Genomic DNA, 26,753 nt, shown 5'->3' on the forward strand with positions numbered 1-26,753 from the left:
TCGACTTTTTTTGAGTTATTATAGACCACTGAAATTTTCGATTTTTTTGAGAATTTTTTTTTTGAAGTGTCAGTAAAAAAATGTTGGATGACCAAAAAAACTTTAAAATGTAATGCACGGTTCCTTATGAGTTGTTCTTATTGTAGCTAAAAAAAATTAAAAATCGTAGTCGCTATTTTTTTTTAATAAGCGTTTATAGTTCAACATTTTACGAAATCTGTCGAAAACGCGAAAATTTGCAAGTAATTTTGAAGTTGAAAAATCATAAAATTTTTTGCGTTTATAACTAAGGATTGAAAATACAACACTAAGTTTTCCATAAGTTTTTCTTCAAGTAGCTATAGAGAAAACTCAAAGCATCATTATAAGAAAAAATTTTAAGTGCGTTTGAATTTAAAATTTTTACGAAATAGCGTAACGATAACGATTTGTCCTCAAACGATTTTAAATATTTGTTATTATTCAAAAAGTATAGGTCGTAGATACTTGAAAATTTTATCAGTTATTTAGGTTGGCGTTTTCTTTACATGATTTAATTTTCAAAATATTTTGACTTTTTTTGAGATATTTATAGACAACTGAAATTTTCAATTTGTTTGAAAATTTTTTTTTGAAGTGTCGATAAAATGTTTTTGGCCTTATCAAAATATTTGAAAATTTAATACAAAGTTTCTCATAAGTTATTCATATAGTGATTAAAAAAATATAAGAATACATATGAACAATTGTTTTTTATTAGTATTTGAAGTTCAAATATTGACTTAATACGTAAAAATTACGGCAATTTTCATATTATCTTAGATCGAAATTCATTTAAGTTTTTCTTTTTAATTCTAAGATTTGAGAATTTAATACAAGGCTCACAATATATTTTTACAATAGCAGTTGAAAAATTAAATAAATGTATAGCCATAATTTTTTTTTTTACATGTATTCAAATTTTAATTTTGACAACATACGTAAAAATCGCGAAAATTCGCAAATTATTATAAGCTATAAATTCATAAAAAATTTTCTTTTTAAATCTAAGATTTGAAAATTTAATACAAGATTCCTTACAAATTTGTCAATCTTTAACACAAAAAAAATGTCAACCAGAAATTCAAATTAAATTTTTATTAGCATTTGAATTTCAAATATTGACAGAAATTCGTCAAAACCATGAATATTTGCAAATTATTTTGTAGTTCAAAATTCATAATATTGTTTGTATTTATATCTAAGGTTATAAAATTTAACACCAAGTTTTCCATAAGTTTTGCTTCAAATAGCTATAGAGAAAATTTGAAGTGTCATTATAGGAAAAATGTTTTGAGCGTTTGAGTTTTAAATTTTTATGAAATCGCGTAATGATAACGATTTATCCTCAAAACAGGTATTCGTATATCTATGATAATATAAGGTATTATGAATTATGATAATAGGATATTTTGGGCGGTTCTAAAACCACATCCCCACATCCCGCCGCCACCACCACCACATTCCACATCGGCCACATCACGCCGACGACACCACATCCCACTATTCGCCGCTGCCACCACATCCTACATCACACCGCCGCCACCACACCCCACTACTCGCCGCCCAGCCATAGATCATACCGCCGTATACATATATTAAACACATAAATACACATATTAATATTAGTAGCAACCCACCACTATATCTTTGTTTCATAGTTATCCCTACCACTAGACTGTTAAATACTCCCTCCATCACAAACCGATTTAACAATTAATAGTACTTGGTGTTTGAATATTCAGTCACAGTTTTATTTTAACAGTGTCAAGTCTAAGTTTTGCCGTGTTAATATGGCTGGATCAATCAGTGAAATGAATCGGTTTTACAAATATGTTGCGCCTACATCTCCAGCTGAACTTGTCGATTGCACTAATTTTACAATCGATTTTGAAAATCGAAAATTTTTAAACGTTGATATCGATTCAAAAGATCAGTTCAATGTCGTCGTACAAATAATTACACCGTCGTCGCGCTATGTAAATATTTCACCGGACTTCTTGAAACGTATTTACTCAGTGATGGGCCATGTTAAAACACGTTTAAAAAAATTATTTTTTTGAAAGATAAATTTGTTTTGCTCACAATTATGGTATATAAGGGTCGTAGAGTCTAAAAAAATAGACGGATGTAGAACTATATTGAATCGAAGAGATCTTATGACAGTTCAAGATTTAGAGAGGACAATTCTTGAAACCATAACAATAAAAATCACTATCTCACGGCCTATTATTTTAAATCAAATCGATCAAATATCGGAATATTTGAATACTGATTTTAAAGTTGATAAATCAGCGAAACTCGAAGATGTAGTTTCAATAATCAAAGGAATTCATACCGAATTAATCGTAAATCATATACCAAAGAGCAAACAAAGTTTTATACATCAGATAAAATTACTCGCAGTTGAACAGCTGGCAATCAGATGGATGGAAAAACTGAATAACTCTATAAATGTATGAAAATCTATTTTTATTTAAATATTACGCTAGTTAAAATTTTTTATTATGATTACTTATTTTTTTTTTTTTTTTTTATTATTGAATTAAACGGAAACTTTTAACGTTGACATATCGCCTCGTTTATTATTTTCATTAATGGTTTTATAGAGGTATTTATATTTTAAACAACAATATAACGTATAATGTGGTTTTTCCTATATATAGCATTAAGGAGCCTAATTTATTAATTGCCCCAGGGCCCATTCCCATCTTGTCACGCCACTGCATAATGGCTAGTCAACTTATCGACTGTTCGACTTTTTTCGTGAACGATAATATTTTTATAAATATAGGTCTAGATCCGGATTTTTTGTTAATTTATTGTGTTGTATGTATTACAAGTAACATGCAATGCGTAAAAATGAGTGTGGACATAGATGTATCGCACGTACGTGTCCCCAGCCCCCCCACATCGGATATTTCAAATTTTTTTTTGGCAAAAAATTAGCATGTAATTAGCATGTATTTGCATGCTAACTTTTGTAATTTGCACGCGCTTTAATTAGGCGTGGGATCAAAAAATAGGTGGGGGGGCTGTAGACACGTGTCTCCGACCCCCCCACCCATCAAAATCACTTATTTTCAAATTTTTTTCTAGGCCAATATTTAGCATGTAATTAGCATGTATTTGCACGCTTGGTCCCGAAACTCTACCGTCATTCGTTGGTTCGCAAAATCCGTTTTTCTAATTTGCACGTGTCCCCAGCCCCCCCACAACTCGAAATAACTGGAACTGCATAATCGCTTATACGCCAATATTTAGCATGTAATTAGCATGTATTTGCACGCTTGGTCCCGAAACTCTACCGTCATTCGTTGTTTTGCAAAATCCGTTTTTCTAATTTGCACGTGTCCCCAGCCCCCCCACAACTCGAAATAACTGGAACTGCATAATCGTTTATACGCCAATATTTAGCATGTAATTAGCATGTATTTGCACGCTTGGTCCCGAAACTCTACCGTCATTCGTTGTTTTGCAAAATCCGTTTTTCTAATTTGCACGTGTCCCCAGCCCCCCCACAACTCGAAATAACTGGAACTGCATAATCGTTTATACGCCAATATTTAGCATGTAATTAGCATGTATTTGCACGCTTGGTCCCGAAACTCTACCGTCATTCGTTGTTTTGCAAAATCCGTTTTTCTAATTTGCACGTGTCCCCAGCCCCCCCACAACTCGAAATAACTGGAACTGCATAATCGTTTATACGCCAATATTTAGCATGTAATTAGCATGTATTTGCACGCTTGGTCCCGAAACTCTACCGTCATTCGTTGTTTTGCAAAATCCGTTTTTCTAATTTGCACGTGTCCCCAGCCCCCCCACAACTCGAAATAACTGGAACTGCATAATCGCTTATACGCCAATATTTAGCAATTCAGCTATTTTCTCGGATATCGATTTGTTTATTATAACTATTTTCCTAAAACTACGAATTTGATAATTTAGTTTATAAATTCAATTAGTTGTTTAAATTGGTTAATTTTTAATTATCATTGTAGAAATAATTTTTCAATTTGATTAAATTATTAAAATTGTTTGCATTTTAATATTGTAGCGATTATATTATAAAAATTGAAATAACTTTTTATACATTAGTTTATACTTTTTAAAATTAATTTTATACATAGGTAGGAATGACTTTTTCTTACATGTTAATAAAATCTAAATAACAAAAAAATATTGACATTAAATTGTATACAATAAAAATTCACAACTGACTTTTGTCGTGCTTTTTATGGGAATCGGTTTTTTTTTGAGATCATCAAATATTTCCCAATTATTTGATGCCCCTCTCTTAACGTATGCTTTGTAGTGTCCAACTGAGTTCCTTAGTTTACTTTTTCCAGGCAAAAAACTTATGACACCTCTTAGTTCAAATGTGCGATTTGCATTGCACAATATTTGTGGAATGTCACATAGTCTGATCTGTGCAATTTTTGCTGCTTCAGTACTATGTTGAAGACTCATATCTAAATCGCCCTCTAAAAAAAAGTTATTGTTAATAACTAATTAATTAATATAAAAAGATAACACATTGAATTCAATTTTTTCAAATAGTTTGCATTTTTGCAATCGTATAAAACTTTATATACAAGGTGTAACGGAATGGCTCGAAAAATGAAATCAAATATTTTTATCAATATTAAAATTTAAAAATGTTTTAATATAATTTTTAGACGCATGCACTACAAGTGCAGTATACAATTTTTATTTTCGAATCCTTTATTTTTAATTCATGGAGTATATTTTTTGATATTTTTCTAAAATGACATTATTTATTTGGATTAATAGTTATTTAAAACCTTAAAATCGTTTTTCGAAATATTATTTTAGAAATATGCAGACATAAGTAAATCTTAAATTATTTATGATCCTTACAATTTTAATAATTTTATTAAAAATTATATTAAAACATTTTTTAAATTTTAATATTGATAAAAATATTTGATTTCATTTTTCGAGCCATTCCGTTACACCTTGTATATAAAGTTTTATACGATTGCAAAAATGCAAACTATTTGAAAAAATTGAATTCAATGTGTTATCTTTTTATATTAATTAATTAGTTATTAACAATAACTTTTTTTTAGAGGGCGATTTAGATATGAGTCTTCAACATAGTACTGAAGCAGCAAAAATTGCACAGATCAGACTATGTGACATTCCACAAATATTGTGCAATGCAAATCGCACATTTGAACTAAGAGGTGTCATAAGTTTTTTGCCTGGAAAAAGTAAACTAAGGAACTCAGTTGGACACTACAAAGCATACGTTAAGAGAGGGGCATCAAATAATTGGGAAATATTTGATGATCTCAAAAAAAAACCGATTCCCGTAAAAAGCACGACAAAAGTCAGTTGTGAATTTTTATTGTATACAATTTAATGTCAATATTTTTTTGTTATTTAGATTTTATTAACATGTAAGAAAAAGTCATTCCTACCTATGTATAAAATTAATTTTAAAAAGTATAAACTAATGTATAAAAAGTTATTTCAATTTTTATAATATAATCGCTACAATATTAAAATGCAAACAATTTTAATAATTTAATCAAATTGAAAAATTATTTCTACAATGATAATTAAAAATTAACCAATTTAAACAACTAATTGAATTTATAAACTAAATTATCAAATTCGTAGTTTTAGGAAAATAGTTATAATAAACAAATCGATATCCGAGAAAATAGCTGAATTGCTAAATATTGGCGTATAAGCGATTATGCAGTTCCAGTTATTTCGAGTTGTGGGGGGGCTGGGGACACGTGCAAATTAGAAAAACGGATTTTGCAAAACAACGAATGACGGTAGAGTTTCGGGACCAAGCGTGCAAATACATGCTAATTACATGCTAAATATTGGCGTATAAGCGATTATGCAGTTCCAGTTATTTCGAGTTGTGGGGGGGCTGGGGACACTTGCAAATTAGAAAAACGGATTTTGCAAAACAACGAATGACGGTAGAGTTTCGGGACCAAGCGTGCAAATACATGCTAATTACATGCTAAATATTGGCGTATAAGCGATTATGCAGTTCCAGTTATTTCGAGTTGTGGGGGGGCTGGGGACACGTGCAAATTAGAAAAACGGATTTTGCGAACCAACGAATGACGGTAGAGTTTCGGGACCAAGCGTGCAAATACATGCTAATTACATGCTAAATATTGGCCTAGAAAAAAATTTGAAAATAAGTGATTTTGATGGGTGGGGGGGTCGGAGACACGTGTCTACAGCCCCCCCACCTATTTTTGATCCCACGCCTAATTAAAGCGCGTGCAAATTACAAAAGTTAGCATGCAAATACATGCTAATTACATGCTAATTTTTTGCCAAAAAAAAATTTGAAATATCCGATGTGGGGGGGCTGGGGACACGTACGTACGAGGTGTGATCAAAAAATACCGGGATTTTTTTTTTTTCATTTATTTAAATGTACAAATAATATTTCAAATATTAGTCTCCTTCAAAGTATTCACCGCCCGATGTTATACACTTGTCCCATCTCTCCTGCCACTTTTTGAAGCAGTGTTGGAAGTCTTCAACTTTAAGTTGTTTGAGTTGATCCACCGCATTCTTTTTTATTGTTTCAATATCATCAAATCTTTGTCCTTTGAGGTCAGTTTTAATTTTTGGAAATAAAAAAAAATCACAAGGGGCGAGGTCTGGCGAGTAAGGGGGATGAGGTACAACTGGAATTTGTTTATCAGCTAGAAACTCACGGATTGATAAGGCAGAATGAGCAGGCGCGTTGTCGTGGTGTAACAACCACGATCGATTTTGGAATTGATCTGGACGTTTCTTACGGATTTTTTCTCGTAATTTAATTAAAACTTCTTTGTAGTAAGTCTGATTAACCGTTTGACCAGTTGGAACAAATTCGTAATAAATAAGGCCTTTAATATCGAAAAAAGTAATCAACATGGTCTTCACGTTAGAACGAACTTGTCGAGCTTTTTTGGGTCTTGGTGAAGTTACTGATTTCCATTGTGATGACTGTCGTTTAGTTTCTATGTCATAACCATAGACCCAAGTTTCATCACCAGTTATTACATTTTTAATGAACCCTGGGTCATTTCGTGTTCGTTCTTTCAAATTTTGACAAACTTCAATTCGATGATTTTTTTGATCTTGAGACAACAATTTTGGGACCATTTTTGCACAGACTCGTCTCATGCCTAAATCTTCAGTCAAAATAGTTTGACATGATCCAAAAGAAATGTTACACTCAGTAGAAAGTTCTCTTATCGTCATTCGTCGATCTGATCGAATAATTTTTCGTACTTTTGCCACCATTTCCACATTTCTTGATGTTGAAGGTCGTCCAGCACGAGAGTCATCATTAATGTCTTCACGACCCTCAATAAACCTTTTATGCCATTCAAATGTTTTAGACCTGCTCATCGCTTCATCTTCAAATGCTTTTTTAATCATTTCAAAAGTTTCAGTCGCTGATTTATCGAGTTTAACGCAAAATTTAATGCAAACACGCTGCTCGAGTTTATTCGACATGACAAAAACGGCACACACAATAAAAGTATCTGATTTCAATGAATTTTCGTTCATTACTAACAGTTAATATTAACTCACGGCTTGAATAACGTAATTGAGTGTTATCTCTATTTTTATTTGATGTGTGTATATTCCCCATTCGATTATTTTTAGCGCAGATATAATTTTAGTCCCGGTATTTTTTGATCACACCTCGTATGAATCGCTTAATGTATTACTTAAAAACATCAATTTTTTACTACCATCACACTTACTGTTAGAGGAGTTTAAATTGATGTCAATCGGAGAATGCAACGGCAACAACATACTCTCAATCAAATGTCTACAGCAAGACCAAAAGGTGCAACTGACTAAGGAGAATGTCGCGAGAATCTTGGAATTAAGTGATGTCATGGAAGAAGTTATCGAGATGAAAAATATGTATACACGGTCCACTGCATTGCATCAAGCATGCGAGATTTCAATGTTTCTAGGAAAGGACATGCCATTGCCTAAAGATACAGACATTAGTGATGTTGAAGATTATTTAAAGCGCATCCAGGTCAAAAAATTAAAAGAGTGTATTCCAGTCGCCGGCACATGCTTGATAGCAGATTTGAAGAGTAAAGCATTGAAACAGTTGGCAAGGGGTTGGTTATCATCGTCGTCCGAAACTGAGGTAATACGAACATATTTTTACATATTATTTTATACTAAAAGAAACCTAATGTTTTTAGCCTGTAGTCAAGAGACCTAGTACAAGGGCATTCGCAGCACGTGAAAGGGCAAAGGCAAGACGTAGATTAAGTTACTCTTATTTTCCTGCCAATAATATATAAAATTTTATAATATATTAAAAAACCTAGCCGTGGATAAGATTATCCTATATTTGAATTGTAATTGGATAAAAAATTTGTTTATTATATGGTTTTCATATTGTGGTTAAAAAAATTAAAAAAAAAATTAAAAAAATAACGTGATATTTAAAAAAGTATTTTTATTTACAAACTATTTACAATTTCCTTACATCACCATTAAAAGGGTTATAAGTTATAATTTGATCGTGTAAGATGAGACAATAAGCTGCAGTCTTCGCTGGAATGGCTTTGCCTGTTTCGAACTCGATGCGTAAATCAACAGTCGACGATTTTACGTTGTCGTTTTGTCGTGATAAATCTACGACTATGATTGGTACGTATTGTTCAAAAATGGTTTTTGACAGTAGAGGCTCACCATATTCTCTGTCATAGTATGATTTTTTGGAAATCTGCATAATATGCTTTGTATAAAATAGCCGTAACGTTGTTTGTGAAATCTGAACGGAAATATTCGTATGGATACACTTCAGAGTTTAGGTGTATTTTAAGGTTTTTCAGGTAACAGTGGTCGAATCGTCCAGACGGATTAAATAAATTATTTTTTCGATCTGTTTGAAATCCAATTAATGCAAATCTGGGTTTCTCGAGCAAACTGCTCGATTTAACCGTCCATGAATGAGAAGTGTTCTAAGGGAGAACGGGGTATTCGCACAAGTCCCAATTTCTGAACGCACACGAAAGTGGTTTACGAGAGTCTAATACTTTAAGTAATTTTATTTTTTCTTTGTCGCTCACCCTGATAACCGGCATCTTCCAAATAATTTTACTTAACTCAATCACTACTTTTTTAAGTTTTTCTTTATTGTCATTCGCAGTGGTCTCCGAAACGTACAATGCATAAAAATCCGTAGACGATCTGTATAAAATGATTTGTTGGTTGGAGTTGAGTAGTATTTTTTTATAATCTTCACAAAATCCAAACAAGTGTTTGAGTGGGATACAACCGGAAAATTTGTTATTTAACGAGAAATGTCTATTTTCACTGGCATCCATATCCACGTTCCAAGCGGCATTTTTTAGATTGTTCAATTCATTCGGCGTGTGTGAGCAAAACCCTTTAAGACTCGATGATATTCCAGGAGATTTCAGCTTTTGTATTTTCACACCGTTAATTTCATACCGGATTTCAGAAAGCAAAAACGCTTGACCATTATTTGTAAAATTGATTTCGTTCGCATATGCTACAACATCTGCCGGTATATTTAATTTACCTTCAATATAGAGATAGCTTTCGCAGGGGAGAGTGTACGCGTCCATATTTTGAATGGATATTCTAATTTCATCGTTATTGGATAAAGCTGTTGAAGAATACGGGAGGAAAGAGTGGTACTGCATTTGAGTTATTTTGCATTCATCTTCATATCCACCGGCCACATCCAAATACATATCATCCATGATTATAGAACTTTTAAATACCGTAAAAATGATAGATTGTTCTCTGTTAGTTTCTTTACAATTGGCATACGTCTCGACGTATTAATATTGTTGGTAGAACTATAGGTTTTCTTGATTGCGCTTCTTTTTATATAGCTGTTGAACTTAATAGCCATCTTTAAGTTTAATTTGTAAACGAACTGTAATTGGCTCCCATCTTAAATTGATTAAATTATTATCTTGATCTCTTACTACTATATTTACTTTGCTTATAGACGAGGAATTAAGCCGGTAGAAGACTAAATGTTTTGGGACTTCTATGATTTTATGTCCAGGCGGTGAAGAAGGGAAAAACTCGTGTATAGTCTGGCTCGGTATACCATTACTGAATGAACCAGAAATAAGATTGCAATCTATTTTTATACAGTTAACTATTCGTTCAGATTCGTGCATTGTTTTGGCAGGATAAACTTTATTCTCAAAACCTAATATTTTCGATGTATTATGTTCAATAGTGAAATCAACATCATGACTACACGTCATCGAACATTTCAATGTGCTACCGTCAGCCTTGAGTTGAAACATGGTGACATGACTTGGTAATAGTTTTTGAATTGTCGACTCCAAATTAATTATTTCGTACGACCACGTTGGTATAGTCACAGTTTTACATTTTCCAAGCGCATCGCGAAATCCTATTGTATTGCAATCCAGTTCTACGTTTGGTATAGAATTATGTGTTTGCAGGCTTAAAAGACACAGCTGAGAGGTATTTTGTACTTTCAACGGCGGGAAAATATCACACGACATTTCACTAGAATTACCATTTAATGTTATCATGTACATAATAAAAATTTCAAACACAAATACCCGCAATTATATGTGTTATAACGTTGATGCCTAGTGTAATTATATTGTATGTTACATCCGCTGAGGTACGATTGTAGTTCCAGTGGCGGTGGTAGATTTCCAAAACTGTCGTAATATTCAACTTGTTTTCCGATTTTCTTATACGCTACCCAATGAGTTCCAGTACTTTTTTCAACGTCCAAATTGATTACAGCTGATTCTATAGGTTTAAGACGTGCAGGTAACCTATCTCTGGAAAACACTCCGATGAAATGAGGTATTTTCGTTATGCGTGCATGTTTTATAATTTCATAATCGTACAATGCTTTTTTGGGTAACGTAGTAATTAGTTTTTTTTCTTTTTTACGGTTTTCTTCACAGATTTATGGACTCCCTTTCTTTTATACGAACTACCTCCTTGTGAAGAGAGATATAGTCCTTTACCTTTTTCGATCTTATACGAGCCACCTTTATTAGGGGCGAGGTATAAATAAACCTCTGCCCAAATGTGTAGATTAATTTCTATTGAATTCGCTAACGGTCTTTACAACGTTAGCAATACCACCCGTCAGCGCTCCGAGTGCGGATAAACCGGCAAAAATTGGTATCAACGGTAACATCCCACCAGTTTTCGGTATAGGTATGACACGAGGTACCCGAGCTTTCTTGCCGTTTTTAAGAAATATTTTTTTAGCCGCCACAAAACATTTTTTTGTTAATTTCATCAGGTTTTTTTCTTTCATATTTTTTTTAAATACATTTTTAGCTGCCTTGACTGCTGCTTTGAATCCACATCCAGCACCCATTTTTCGTTTTGCCTTCATGCCAGTAGTGACTAACCACGCTGCTGCCTTTTCTTTTAAATTAGTCTTTTGACTTGGATCTATTCCAAGCCTGGTTTTCCAATATATAATCTGCTTTTTGACGATCCGTCAAAGAGTTGCTGTGATCATAAGCGATATCGTGTTTTTACACAACGAATCTAGGGGGTTGATACCTTTATCACCGCGATCTAATCGTTTTTTCAATTTTGTACCTGGGCCGCAGTACTGATAACCTAAAATTATGAGTTGATTATATTGAATGTTATGTGTTGTATGGTTTATAATTTACCTGGTAAATGAAGTTCAAATGGTAATTTGTTTATAAGGGTGTTAACGATACCTCCACCTTTATTCTTGTTTTTTCTTCGAACGGGTGACATCGTGTAATGATTAGATTACAGAGATTACACAAGTATTTATAATGAAGTTTGTCGACCAAGAAATAAAACTCACAGTGGAAAATGTTGACCCATCTACGACTCGCGAATCGAGGCATGGAAGGCTTTTACCGAATACCTGCCGTGCTTTAGTTGTAGGCCCTTCCGGATGCGGCAAGACAAATTTGATTTATGCTTTATCGACTAACATCAACGGTATACGTTTTCATAACGTTTATATATACTCAAAAACACTCGATCAACCTAAATATAAAATGCTTTGTGAAATTTTAAAAGATGTATAGGTCGTGCAGTTATTCACTTTTCATGAAAACGATGAGGTTATCCCACCAGAAAAAGCATTACCAGATTCTGTTTTTGTATTTGACGATATTTTATGTGAAAATCAAAATATCGTACGTTCTTACTACACACGTTGTAGACATAACAATATCGATGTGTTCTATCTAGCACAATCATTTGCCCGGATATTCAAATAACTTATTCGAGATATTAGCAACATGCTAATATTATTCAAGCAAGACGAAACTAATTTAAAACACGTTTACATGGAACACTGTTCGGGTGATATGAATTATTCAGAGTTTAAAGAGTTTTGTACTTTGTGTTGGAGTAGGGGGAGATTTAATTTCGTCGTGATAAGTAAAGACTGTGAACGTACGGTTTAGACACATTTGTCGTTATATAAGACAGTATAGTTCATTCTCAATCATGGAAGACAGTAGTGCAGTGTTGAACGAATTAGTTATTACCAAGAAAAATATTAAACGTAAATTTGAAGCATTGAAAAGAGGTGAAGCTGATATTCAATCTTATGTATCGCAAACATTTAAGCCAATAATCGAACCGTTGAACAAATTACAAAATTCCGAAGCCGGTAATAATGAAATTATAGCTGAAGGTACCAAATATATAGCATCCGATAGCCAGACTGAAATTTTTCGTACATTAGAAGAATAGGAAAAAGATAAAATATATGGTCCAAAAAAATATTCTAATGGAAATTGCAAGTTAGGTCAAGAAGAAGTAAAATTCAAAAACAACGCATTAATTATCAAAGATACGACATTATCAGCTAACGCCTGGACTTGTTGAGTTATTATGTTTCAGATATCCAATGCAATATACTGATAATGATTTAAATACATATAAAGAAATACTAATACAAACTTCAGCACATTTGACACAGGACGATACAAAAATTAAGAAAGTTGGTACAAAATATACACAAATTATTCGCAAGCTATTTCCCTCGGAGTTGGGTGTGAAATTACAAACACATAATTTAGTATATTGGAATGACCCAAATGAGCTGGTTGATAGATTGCGACTTCTTTTAGCCTCTCAATCTGCGGTAAACACTGGGCTTTCAAACGAAATATTATCTATTTTTGAAGAACTGTATGAATCTGGCATAACGAGGAAAATACCAGAAGATGTCAAAACGTGACATAGCAATCGAACTTCACGAACCAGCAAGAAACAATTATAAAAGGCGTAGATTTAATGTTTATGGCAAAAACGATCTATGGCAAGCTGACTTGGTTGAGATGATTCCACTTTCAAAGAAAAACAACGGATATAATTATATCCTCTGTGTGATTGATTGTTTTACGAAAACAAAAACAGGCGGTGAGGTGACCAAAGACATGTCTACAATACTCGTTGATAGATCGCCAAAATTGTTGCAGGTAGATAACGGAAATGAATTTTATAATTTAAAATTTGATACGTTAATGACAAAGTATAATATAAAAAAGTATAGCACATATTCTACGACGAAAGCCTGTTTTGTCGAAAGGTTTAATCGAACTTATCTCACGGTTTAGCGTTGGATTACGGTAATGTGGAGTATGAAAAAATATACAACATATTCCAATCGTTAAAGTTCAACAGGATTTACGTTAAAGGTCTACAGAAACAACAGATTATCAACGAGTTTATGCCTAACGCCACAGTATTCAACTTGGAAAACTTTGATTGTCCTCGGCTTTGTCAATTGAGTGATGAAACACTACCATGCTGTATTTTTCATATGGATTTTAATCCACAACATTGTAAATTGTATAAAGTATTTGCATTAAAAAAATGGTATGTTAATAATGTTTAAGATTATTACTTTTTTTTCTAACACGTATACATTATATTTTACATTCTATATACAGTTTAAATTATTTTTTTTTACATTATATACAGTTTATATATAGTTTAAATTATTTTTAACCTAACGAAGACTTCATATTTGTGTGTTTCACTCCTCTTCTTGTCTGCAACATAGATACAATTAGATTATTATTTAATGATATACAGGGTGTAACAGAAAGAACTGACTTTTGGAATAACTTTTGTTCCATTCAATTTTTTTTTATTTTTTTTTTATTTACCATTTATAGACCCTAGCGCTACATATATAATTTATTTTTTATTTTGTTTATTTTTTAGTACTGAAAATAAAAAAATTTAAATTTGATTTAATTTTTTTTTTAAATTTTCAAAATAGCCATTTTGTAAAACTAATTATTAGAAAAATTTCGATGTTGAAATTTTTATTATTGAATAATCCATAAACGAGATATAAGTCCTCAAAGTTATATTAGTTTTTGGAGGTGCTATATTTTTTGTTTGTAAAGACCAGTAGTTCAAAACTCTGTACATTTGACTTGGTGTAACGATAACGATGTACCATAGTAGCCACAATTATTAGTGACAGGTAGGTTATTTATTATCAATATTATCACACTCATAATAATTGTAAGTGATAACTTATTACTAATAAGCACGGTCTTAGACCGTGCTAATAAGTAAAAATACGCCGTAATGCCGTATCGCCCGTATCTTAATTTGATATCATAAAATCACAGTATGCCACAGAAGAAAATGTCATATTATAATAATAAATTTATAATTTTATTATTGTAGTGTATGCACACTGTTGAACTATCAAGTTAACCTTAAACTTAAAATATGTTATAATCATCGTTATTCGTTAATCTTATTTTGAATTTTGATGATATGATTATTGATTATTGATTAATATTAATGTTGTTTTCTGTTGACTTACTACTTACTACTTTACTAGTATAATGCCATAATGGTAAACAAAATAAATTATGAATATTAATTAAAATAAGTAGGTACCTACTCAGGTACTTCAATTTTAAATAATAATACTTCACAATGTGCTTTTTATAATACTTTAATTTGCAATGTAAAAATAATTCAATTCCAAATAGGTGTTATAGTTACCTAAAACTAATATAATGCATGGTAATTGGATACCAATTTGGAAACTTAATTTTCAAATTGTTTGGTAAGTTTTTCTTGTAATTTAACAGTTAAAAATCAATAGAAGTTTTTTAATTTTATGTAAGAAATGATTTTTTAATGTTTTTACTTTTTTTTATTTTAGCCCAAACCTGTTATTCTGCATAGTTTACAATTTTTATTTAAACAGTGTATACAAATGGACCACTTACATCGTCTTACTCTCATAGTCTCATAGGATGTCATATTATAATAAAACAATTCAATAATATACAAACACCAAAGCAAAATTTTAAAATTCATCTGTAAATTCTTTATTTGGCGACAATTAATTTATATAGTACATTGGTAAGTTCTCCTAACATTTTTTTTTTTTTTTTTTACTGAATAATACTTATTTATAAATATGTGTAAAAAATTTGATTTTGATTTCAGAAAAAAATTAGTAATTCATTATAAATTACACTGAACTATGAGCAGCTATATCTATGACTAGACAATACAATTTGACAAGCAAATGTTTCATATCTGTACCAGTACATTGATATTTGATAGTTTAGTAAATTATTACGGAATCAAATATATTTATGTAATATAACATAGTATCTGAACAAACTACACAATTAATTGTGTATGTATGAATATTTTGAATTATTAAATAAATACATTTTTTAAATTATTTTATTTTATTTCCAGATTGTAAACTTAATTTTGACGAAGAAGGAAATATTAAGTTGGCTTACTTAAAGGTTATGTTATTTAATATAATACAATTCCTCATAAGTAGTGTTATGAGGTTGTTAAAATAGAAAATTTAACATTTAAAAAAAAAATGAATTAGACATTTCCAATTTTTAATTAACTTATTTTCCAAAAATGTAAGATGAAAAATTAATTATGTTTGTACTAATTGTATTTGTTGTATTTGAAGTCCGTAGCCCTTAAATAAGTTTAAGTATAGAGTAGTTAATATATGTACATTTAATTTTTGTAATTTTATCAATTGTAGTGTGTGTGTCAAGTGTTAATATTTTTTGTTGGTTTATGATCTTACCCAAATTCTGCAAAAACTTGCATTACGGAAATTAGGCCATACTCCAGTAGAGTTATTGATAACTAATGCGCTTATTATTTTTGATAATTTAATATTAAATTAATGTCCATATTATGTGGCTTTTCACACACAAGATAGTTTTTATATTAAATATTTGAATGTATATTATGTGTATTATTAGGTATACAAATAATACAATAGCAATTATTCATTACAAGCATACATTTCTTAAAAAATTATTTTATATTTTTAGTATTAATTATTATCACATTCTGTTTTGGAATATAAAATTAAAACTTAATGTTGTCATTGAAAAAAGTGAAAAATTAAAAAAAAAAATATTTTAAAACATTGTTTTATAGACGACTTGAAATAAATTTATGACTGCTCTATTCTAAATACTGTTATGTAAAAAAAATGTTTTTAATTTCTAGCCTCTCCCCTACAAACGGCCTTGTGTGTGATTTGACCTATAACTACTCTTAAAATTATGTTGGGTTATGGAATTTTTGACAAACGAATACAATTATTTTATAACTTTTATTAAAAATTTTTAATGTAAACATGTATTTATAATTTTCAAAATGTCCTCCATTTCTTGCTACACATTTCTCATACCTCGTCATAATGGAATTAGTTGTCAACTTCAACATCTCTGATGTAACTTTATTACAAGCTGATGTTATCCGTTGTTTCAAATCTGCCAAGGATGTTGACTGTTCAGTATAAACAATATCTTTGACGTGACCCCACAAGAAAAAATCCAATGGAGTCAAATCTGGAGATCGTGGAGGCCATTTCAGCGGACCTTGAGTGCCCATCCATTTTGATTTGAACTGCTCATTTAAAAATATTTTTATTATATTAGCATTGTGTGCTGGAGCACCATCTTGTTGGAACCACATATTGGCTCGAGTTTCAAGAGGTATGTTTTCCATCAACTCCGGCAAAGTATTAAGAAGAAAATCTAAATATCGCTGTCCAGTCAATGTACCATCATAGAAATAAGGTCCTACTATCTGATTATTTATAATTCCACACCATACATTAGTAGACCATCTTACTTGTGCATTATTTTCACGTGTCCAATAAGGATTATCAGCATTCCAAAAATGCGAATTGTGATGGTTAACAATTCCATTATTATTAAATGAACTTTCATCAGTCCGTAATATGTTTGAAATAATATTTGGGTTATTTTCATACAGCACTACCATATTTGCTATAAACTCTAATCGCCTCTCTGGGTCAGAAGGTTTTAAACCTTGTACATAGTGTATTTTATACGGGTGATACAAATTGGTTTTTAAAACACGGTGTACAGAGGTATGGCTTATGTTTGTTTGCCTGGATATTGTGGAAGCATTGTGGAAGCATGCGGATCAACACTAAACGCAGCCAAGATACTAACCGAGTGTCGCTCATCAGATGTGACATTATTTTTTGTTTTATGAAGAGCATTCGGAAAGCTACCTAGAGTTAAAAATAAGACTAGAATAATATTTTTTTTTTTTAATGTTTATTTTGTATGTGCTATTGACTTATAATTTTGACAAATATTTTTTTTTAATTCTAAGTGTTATACCTTATATTTGTATATATATTTTTTTTTCAATTCAATAAAACATATTTTATGTTGAAAATGTATACGAATAAATAACTTATTTTTTATTTTATACTTATTTGTAAATACCTGTCTGCTTCAGTGTTTTCTCAACATTGATAAATGTATTTTTTGAAGGTTGTCTTCTATTAGGATATTTTTCTAAGTACATACGAGAAGCATTTAACGCATTTTTATGGCATGCATAAAAAGTTTCTAATATATCAGAATACTCAATAAAACTGAAAGTAGGAGGCATCATCAAAACAAATTTTAAATAAACTTTAATAAATAAAACTTGAAAAGAGAGGTTACAATATTGTTTTTAGCAATAGGTGAAAAATAAAAAAACCTAATAAAATCTTAAAATAAGTCTATACATTGGGTTGGGTTTAAGATAAGATTTAAGATAAGCTTGTAATACATTGTTACTCCATCACGAACACTACGACAGTGAACACAGTATTAAAAATGACTACCTTTGAAGATGTTGGAGAGTTATATGTACAGTATCGAAATGATAATGGTACACAAACAGAAGTTGATTTTTATAAAAACCAACTTCAAAAAAGCTTTGAGGAAATGGATAACTTGCGTCAAGTAAGTGTATATTATAGTAGTTTTCAAACTGGGTACTGCGAGTATCCACTAGGTGTGTTGTGTATAATAAAAGTTTGAAAACCGCTGGTTATAATATGTAATAATATTAACACTTTAAATATAATAATTAAAAACTTTTGCATACTTTACTTTATACTTTAAAAATACATTCAGAATAGATACATATTTGACATAATTATTTACAGCAATATCACACATTGCAAAACATTTTGTGACAAAAAAAAATGAAAGCAATAATTATGCAGAGGAGGTGGTTCAACTGGACACAGAAAATAAGTCCCTCGCAGACGAAGTTGTAAGTGATTAAAAAACAATATTCTCTACTAAGATTTAAATTAAAGACAAAAGTCTAAACATAAAATATACAAAATATTGATAATAAATGAGTAATTTATTATTATAAAATTAGACTAATAATAATAATTATTATAAAAGCAAATAACTTAAAATTACATAATGACATTCCTTATTTAGGTTACATTGAAAGTTAAGGAAAAAAGACTGACCGAAAAAGTTGTAAGTTATTAAAAGTATATTGAAAAAAAAACAGCAAAAATCTTTGAAATTATTAAACACAATATTTTTTTTATAGACAGTACTACAAACAAAAAATGTAATTTTGGAAGAAGAAATTGTAAGTTTTAATTTTACAAATACACATGTTTAAATTATAAAATATACTTAGGGCCAGTTGTACCGTCTACGATTAAATTTCGATTAGGCTTAATCAGCTGATAACTGATATTCCGGGCTAATTCGACCAATTAAACTCTGATTAACTTTAATCAGAGACGGTACAACTGGCCCTTGCTGTTTTATTAATTTTTTTAGGAAAATTTAAAACAGAATGTTGTAGACACGGAAAAAAAATCCGACACAGATGAAGTTGTAAGTTACTAAAAATCAATATTCTCTACTAAAGTTTAAATTAAAGACTAAAGTATAAACATAAAATATACAAAATATTGATAGTAAATGAGTAATTATAATACAATTTGACAAATAATAATAATAATTACAAAAGCAAATAACATAAAATATTTACATTACTTATTTAGGTTTTATTGAAAGTTAGGGAAAAAAGGCTGACCGAAAAAGTTGTAAGTTATTAAACTGTATATTAAAAAAAAAAAAAAAAAAAAAAAAACAGAAACAAATTTGTAATTATTAAACACATTTCTTTACAGAAAGTACTACAAACAAAAAATTTAAGTTTGGAAGAAGAAATTGTAAGTTTTAATCTTACATAATTATACACACGTTTAAATTAAAAAATATACTGTCATTATTTTTTTTACGAAAATTTAAAACAGAAATTTGCAGTGAGCCAATGTGAATTCAATGTAAGCAATATTAAATCACAACAATTGAAAAAAACTAAAGTTAAATTTAAAATAATATTTCAACCATTACAGGCTCTTACGCAAACTAGTAGCTCAAATATAGATAATATATTATGTGAAAAAGTAGAAGGTTTGGCAATAGATACTGCTACACATTCTGATCCAGACATTAGCCATATTAGTTATTCTGAAGTAATTACTACATAATATGAATTGTCTACTGGGTGATTTTTTTTTATCATTGAACATTAATATTTTCAATGTGTTTACAAGTGTAAATGTTTTTGAAAATATATTTTTACATAGTTTCAAGTCGTTTACAAAACGTTTTTATTAAAACATTATAATTTATCCATATAATTAGTAAAATATAAGAATAATAAGTTTTTTACATTGTTGAATGACATGGAGTTTTAATTTAATATTCCAAAACAGAATATTTTTCTAAATATTTCGATACCTAGAAAATTAAAAGGATGAAAAATATTTTAAAAATATAACGTTTTAATAATAACATTGTTTACTAAACAACTTGAAACTATGTAAAAATATATTTTAAAAAACACTTAAACTTTTTGAAATAATGAGTGTTCAATAATAAAAAATCACTCTGTCTATAAGTTTTATTTATTATTAAAGTAATATTTTTTTGTTTAGAAATGTGATGAATGGTGGTGCCCAAAGCACAGTGACTTCACTGAGATCTTAAAAAAAGATCTCACTCAAAGAACAGACCTTGGAAGATCGGTATTTAGTACGAAAGGCTAAGGCCAGACATACTTACTGGCAAGGCGAAAAAAATAAAGTACCTAATAATTGAACTATTAACTTAATTTAACTTGACATGAATTTTTTTTTTATGTTATAGAATACTCCAAGGTGCCCAATGCAGGACAATAAAAAAGGCACACCTAACCGCTACCAAGCACCAACTTTTTGGCCTAGTCCGCTTCAACAATAATAATTTCTAAAAAAATAATAAAAAATTTAATTACATAATATGCATACAAATAAATCATAAATAAATCGATGAAGTGTTTTTTTGCATCATACTTACATCATTTTAAATATTTTGATATTAAGCTGAAGTTGTATTATTTTACTGCGTTAATGATTAAATTCCCAAAAGTAACTATAAACAAATTATACATACATTATAAGTTATAATTATTTAATTGGGTTGTATAATATTGTGAAAAATTTACTTACCATCGCTTTTTTGCGATTTTTCAATTTCCACAAACTTTTATAATTATTAGGTACATTCTGATTTCTGGTTCGAACATTTACGTTATTTAGCATACAACAACCACAGAAATAACTAAATATTAAATAAGTTATTTCTATCGTGTACAGAATATTATGTAAAATTTTCAATATTTCTATGATAACTGGTAATCGATTATCAGTTTATCACTTAAAAATTAAAATTAAGTTAAATTATCAGAATCTAAGATACAAATATTATACAATATCTTGTTGCACTTATAACCAGTAACCACAATAAACCCATGAAATGTCTAAAACTATATCAATTAAGTCGTTCATAGATTGGCGCGAACAGTTTTTATTAACCTGATGCAGAAGCGATAATATTAAGCACGGTCTTGGAATAAGATGCAGCTATAAATAGATTTGTACTATACACAGAATCTGTGGTACTATAATTATTGATAAATGAAAAATATTGTTTTTATCTGACGAGTAAAATTATCATTTGCATAGGAATATAATTTCTACGTATGACGTATTATTAAAAATGTAAATGATTTTTGTAGACTGTATTTTCCTGTAATACTTTTATACACGGTCTTAGAAGGTCCGACAACTCTGACTTATCAGTGTTCCGCTTAATTTTGCAAATTCATTTAAAATGTTACCGCTGTAAAGTTGGGCGCTGCTAGTTAAACGTTTTTAAGGTTAGGTTATAAGTTCCTGATATTTTTTACCATCACTATAAACATAGATTAAATATACACTAGATAGCCCACTGCTATATAAAATATATAATATGCTATAAATAAGTGCAAGTGTACAAATACACAAAAAGCGCCTCGTATAATTCAGTTTTTAATTGGTTATATCGGATCAACGACCGAATGAAAATAAAAAATTTAAACGCTGCAATCCTTAAAAATAATATTCTTAAAAAATGGCTATTTTGAATATGTTATAAAATGATTTAATTTAATTTAATTTTTTTTATTTTCAGTACTAAAAAATAAACAAAAGTAAAAATAAATTATACATGTAGCGCTAGGGTCTATAAATGATAAATAAAAAAAAAATTTTAAAAAACTGATTAGAACAAAAGTTATTCCAAAAGTCAGTTCTGTCTGTTACACCCTGTATATTTATTGTAACTCACTCTAAACTGTAATGTCCATGAGCCAAGGTATTAATTTGGTTTTCAAGTACTATCCTTTTATCATCCGATCGGTTTAAAGCTAATTTTATTGTTGAAATTGATTTCATCTGATGTTTAAAAGATCTTAGTGATATATTTACTCAAAACGGTGTATACTGTTTTGTTGAAGATGATTGGCCAGTAGATTTAAACAACTCAAATTGTTTTAAAGCTGTGGCTCTACCAGTGTCACTATCAACCGTTGTGCCGTCCTAAAACAAACATTGTTTATAATCTGCTAAACTCATATGATTTTTAACGACATGACCTTTGACGCCTTTCGCTTTGATTTTTTCCACACCCGATAGATTATATGCATATGATTAAGCCCGTAGGGCAACAAACTCTATAATAGCTTGTCCTCCCGATTCGTCAGTAAAAGTCCCAGGTAATTTTTTCCGTTGTAAAAGATCTGGGTTATTCAACAAATCGGCGTAGAAATCAGATGTCTTTATATAATATATCAATGAATCTGAAAAATTATATTCATAAGTAAATAAACATTTATGCAATATATAATATGTACCTGTATCCGTATACATCAGTTGAATTTTTGAACCATAGAGTTATAATGGAAATCGTAAATTAATGTCTTTGATATGTCCAAAATCGCAAATCCTACGTATATTGGTTTATCAAATTTCAATTCATCTATATCCAAATGTATTACAGCTAGGTTTTCGTTATAAATTGTAATGTCTTTAAACGTATTTCGATTGATTAACTTTGAACATGTTTTTTCATCAGAAACGAGTTTCATTTATAATCTATTTCTTACATTTTCCATGGTTTTCCCCGAACAATAAAAAAAATTAAAAAAAGGTAAGATAATAAAAAAAAAAATACACATACCAAATACTGCATTGTTCATTAATTTAAAAAAGTCTCTCTCAAAATCGTTTAATGCATTCTTTCTCATATTAGTATTCAATCCTATATATTTTGCAAGCCATGGTGATTGATTAAATTTTAAAACTCGATGGACCTAAACAAAAATGAATTTAACACATTTTAATAATAAATTACTAAAATTATTACCTTTTCTAATATTAATCCCGCTTTCAGAGCTTGTTTCAATGCCATATAATGAACACGAGGTTGTGGTGGTGGTGGTGGTGGCGGCGGCGGGATGTGGGATGTGGAATGTGGGGATGTGGTTTTAGAACCGCCCAAAATATCCTACTTATGATAACTACATGATAACTACACTAATTGATTAACCATGCCTTATGCAAAATGCGACTTAATTGAAAAATAAAATATTTATTTCAAAATAGAATATATGACAATATTAAAATATAATATATCCTAGACTGACAAATCATCTCCGTTCAGAATCGTTTTTCGTATACAATGATACCTATCATTGCATTCAAATTTAATCCCATCCATTACAGTAACCTACTGTACAGCAGAGCGACATCCACGACTTACCCGATTTTTTTTTGATTTATTATTATATAATTATTTGTTATTTTTAAAATAATTAAAAAGTTTTAAAATTCAATTAAAGATAACTTATTATAAAAAATTGCTTGTATATCCAAATTGAAAAAAGAAAATTTGGTGTATTATTATGTTTATCTTTAAAGCTTTGGTTCTCAACATTTTAATTAGATACTGAATTTCTAAATACAACAATCTTCAATTAAATACACATTGATGAGTGGATTTGATTAGTCATCGAAGATAGAAATTTATAATAAAAAACATTTGTAAGTATAATATTATGATAATATTGGCTGCGTTTGCATACACAAAATTAGCTTTTACTACTAATAAGTACTAGTTACGGCTATAATAGGTAAGTACTAGTATTGATTGTAGAATATACTTTAATATATTCTAAAAATCCAAAATCAATGGTACTAACTACTAGGTAGGTACCTATAATCTCAATCCTTTCAATCCCTTTGAAAATTGCATGTACATATATATATATATATATATATATACTAAAAATGGATAAGCAATGACTATATTAATAAAATAGAGGGAAATGTGTCGGAATGGGGAAGAGAGAAATACTGTTTTTATCATTACCACTCATTCTGCCAGAGGTCTCTTCATAAATTATGTACAAATTTCTGTGGTGATTTTGTAAATCTATTTGACAATATGTTGTCCTATGTGTTGTGAAAATGTCACTAACTTGCTTAGAATTTAGTAAAAATATAAATACTTTGTTCACAAAAACTAATGTGTAGATACCTACTTATGAATAATTATAATATAATTAAAAACTACACATGTACTTTATGTCTTTATATAATACCTGTTAAACTTATTAAATTATTAAATTATTAATATATTTATATATATTATATAGAGTAATGCTATGTGGTTAATCCGGTGGGTAAATATTTACATATATATACAATATACATATAATTATATTTATATACTCCTAAGTCATATTATTAATTTATATTCAAACAAAGTAAATGTATTAGATAATAAATTATAAAAAAAGTTCCATTATAACACGTTGCTATTATTGGATTAAGTTGATGAGAGATTATGTTTAAAATACAAAACAAGTGATGTATTGTTATAAAAAGTTTACACTACAAGTTCTAGAAAACATTCTGGTAGACAATTCCTTTTTGTTGGAGTGTCAATTACAGTTATATGCAGAGTGTTCTCATACATATTTTTAAAATTTTACTAAATTACTAAGCCGTCAAATACTAAAATACTTACCTACTACATACCATATAGTATCTACCGCATATAGGTACCATACCTATAATTTTGTAAAAATATTTTGTGATTGTATGATGTATATATGTAGGTAGTATAACCTATGTGAACACCCATGGTTAAAGTATAAGAATTTAATTAATTAATTGAAAATTTTTGTAATTAATAATTCATAACAATTAAAGTGCCTACATTATTATTTATTATAGCTTGTAAATATTTTAATATTCACATAGAATTTTCTCTTAGGTATTAATTATATAATGTATAATTATTGGTATTTTAAATAACAGATAAAAATAAAAAATAACACATTTTTCATTTGACAGTAATAACTTGAATGTATAATTCAAACTAAATTTAAAAAATTATATATAACTATACATTATGATAATTAGTATTTTTCAAACCACATTATTTGAAGATGTACAAATTAACAAAATAGAATGAACATGGTTAATTGTGAATATGTAGTAAAATCCAATGCCTAAAATGTATATAATTTGCTACTGCATAATTTATTAAACTTACCTGCCAAAAAAATAAAATACCCTAATTGCAAATTAATGTATTAATTATTAATTAGCGAAGTAACTATGTCACAAATAATTGTACATAATATTGTAGTACTTAATTATTACTTTTATCTAAATTAATTAATACGTACTCTACAGAATTTTTGAATAATTTTTAAAAAATTCTTCAAAAATACAAAAATTTTAGTTAAATGGATACCGTAAAATAAATTATTGTGAACCAAGTGAGCTCATTGTAAATGTAGCCAAGTAGGCTTTACTTAAGTAAAGTGCTTTACCCATCACCGTTAATAATTGTTATATATCATGTATACAATATGTTTTAATAGTTTTATCATGAATAAGACAAGTAGTAGTTACTATATTTGTCATAAATAACAGCAGAACTTAAAAAAAAAAATTTAAATATAAAACAATTATCTAAATACATTTTTGAGGATCGATGAAAATTAAATTAAAGAGTGCTGGTATCTCCTAAAACTCACTGCTTGTATATACCCTACCAATAGGTTCATCAATGCAGCAATGTATTCTGACCTCCCGAATATTCCAATAAAATTTAGACATGTCAAATAAGACATCGAAGTTGAAAATTAAAGCACTATTTCGACTATTTATTAAATTTAATTTGTACACAGACACAAAAAAAACACATATCATTGTAAAATCAATACATCATAAGTGTAGGCTCTGATCAGATATATTAGAGAGAGTTGGGGAGGGGCACTAACAATTTTCAATTTAAACTTTCGATGGTTACACTGATTAATGTTAATGACATTTATTTAAAAATATGCATGTCTATATATCTTTATTCTTTAATATGTTCAAATTATTATAAAAACAACTTATCAGGAACTTTTGTTTCAAACTTTTTGATTCACGAAAAAAGTTTTATAGTGAAGTATGTGTTTTGTTTATGTTTAAACATTTTTATAATTTTTGATAAGTATAATTATCTATTGCTTATAATTCATTTAGGAGTGTCGTAAGGCAGTTTAAGAAGCATTAAAGGGGGAAGGTCGCGGAAATATAATACAGAATAAATAAATAAATATATAGAAATAGCATTATAATAATATTTATGGCCTACTCCTACCCCTTAAAATAAAGAATAAACGCGCGTCCAGATTTGTACCGTCCAGTATTGTACTGTCCAGGATTTAACGGTCTGGTTTTGTATGGTACAGCTAAACTTCTAGCTAAATATAATATAATATAATAAATATATTATATAGATATAATTGAAGTACTAGTTGTTTTATTTTTGTCATCTAATATCTTGACACGGCGATGCTGGTGAGAGGTGTTGCAGCGTCGGCCGGTCAGGTGTGGTGCGGGAACACCCAAGAACTTACACTACGGTACGGTGAAATGTGGCTAG

The 26,753-nt window shown here is 29.4% G+C and overlaps 2 protein-coding genes and 2 pseudogenes across 2 annotated transcripts; 2 read left to right on the top strand and 2 right to left on the bottom strand.

The window, feature by feature from the left end:
- Window positions 1-7,687: 7,687 nt before the first annotated feature.
- On the top strand, window positions 7,688-8,380 carry LOC149062904 (uncharacterized). The gene is made up of 2 exons (XM_089216546.1): window positions 7,688-8,194; window positions 8,253-8,380. The coding sequence occupies exons 1-2, from the start codon at window positions 7,811-7,813 to the stop codon at window positions 8,352-8,354; spliced, it is 486 nt and encodes a 161-aa protein (XP_089072672.1). The 5' UTR covers window positions 7,688-7,810; the 3' UTR covers window positions 8,355-8,380.
- A 640-nt stretch (window positions 8,381-9,020) lies between these two features.
- Window positions 9,021-9,788, bottom strand: LOC107170317 (uncharacterized). The gene has a single exon (XM_015520406.2). It carries the CDS (start codon window positions 9,786-9,788, stop codon window positions 9,021-9,023), a length of 768 nt encoding a protein of 255 aa, XP_015375892.2.
- Window positions 9,789-18,230: 8,442 nt separating this feature from the next.
- On the top strand, window positions 18,231-20,684 carry LOC149062905 (uncharacterized; annotated as a pseudogene).
- Window positions 20,685-22,087: 1,403 nt separating this feature from the next.
- LOC149062906 (uncharacterized) lies at window positions 22,088-23,085 on the bottom strand (annotated as a pseudogene).
- Window positions 23,086-26,753: the final 3,668 nt, after the last annotated feature.

The sequence above is a fragment of the Diuraphis noxia genome, unplaced genomic scaffold (genome assembly GCF_037042655.1).
Source record: "Diuraphis noxia isolate RWA-SAM2 unplaced genomic scaffold, SU_Dnox_SAM2 contig0001, whole genome shotgun sequence".
Lineage (NCBI taxonomy): Eukaryota > Metazoa > Arthropoda > Insecta > Hemiptera > Aphididae > Diuraphis > Diuraphis noxia.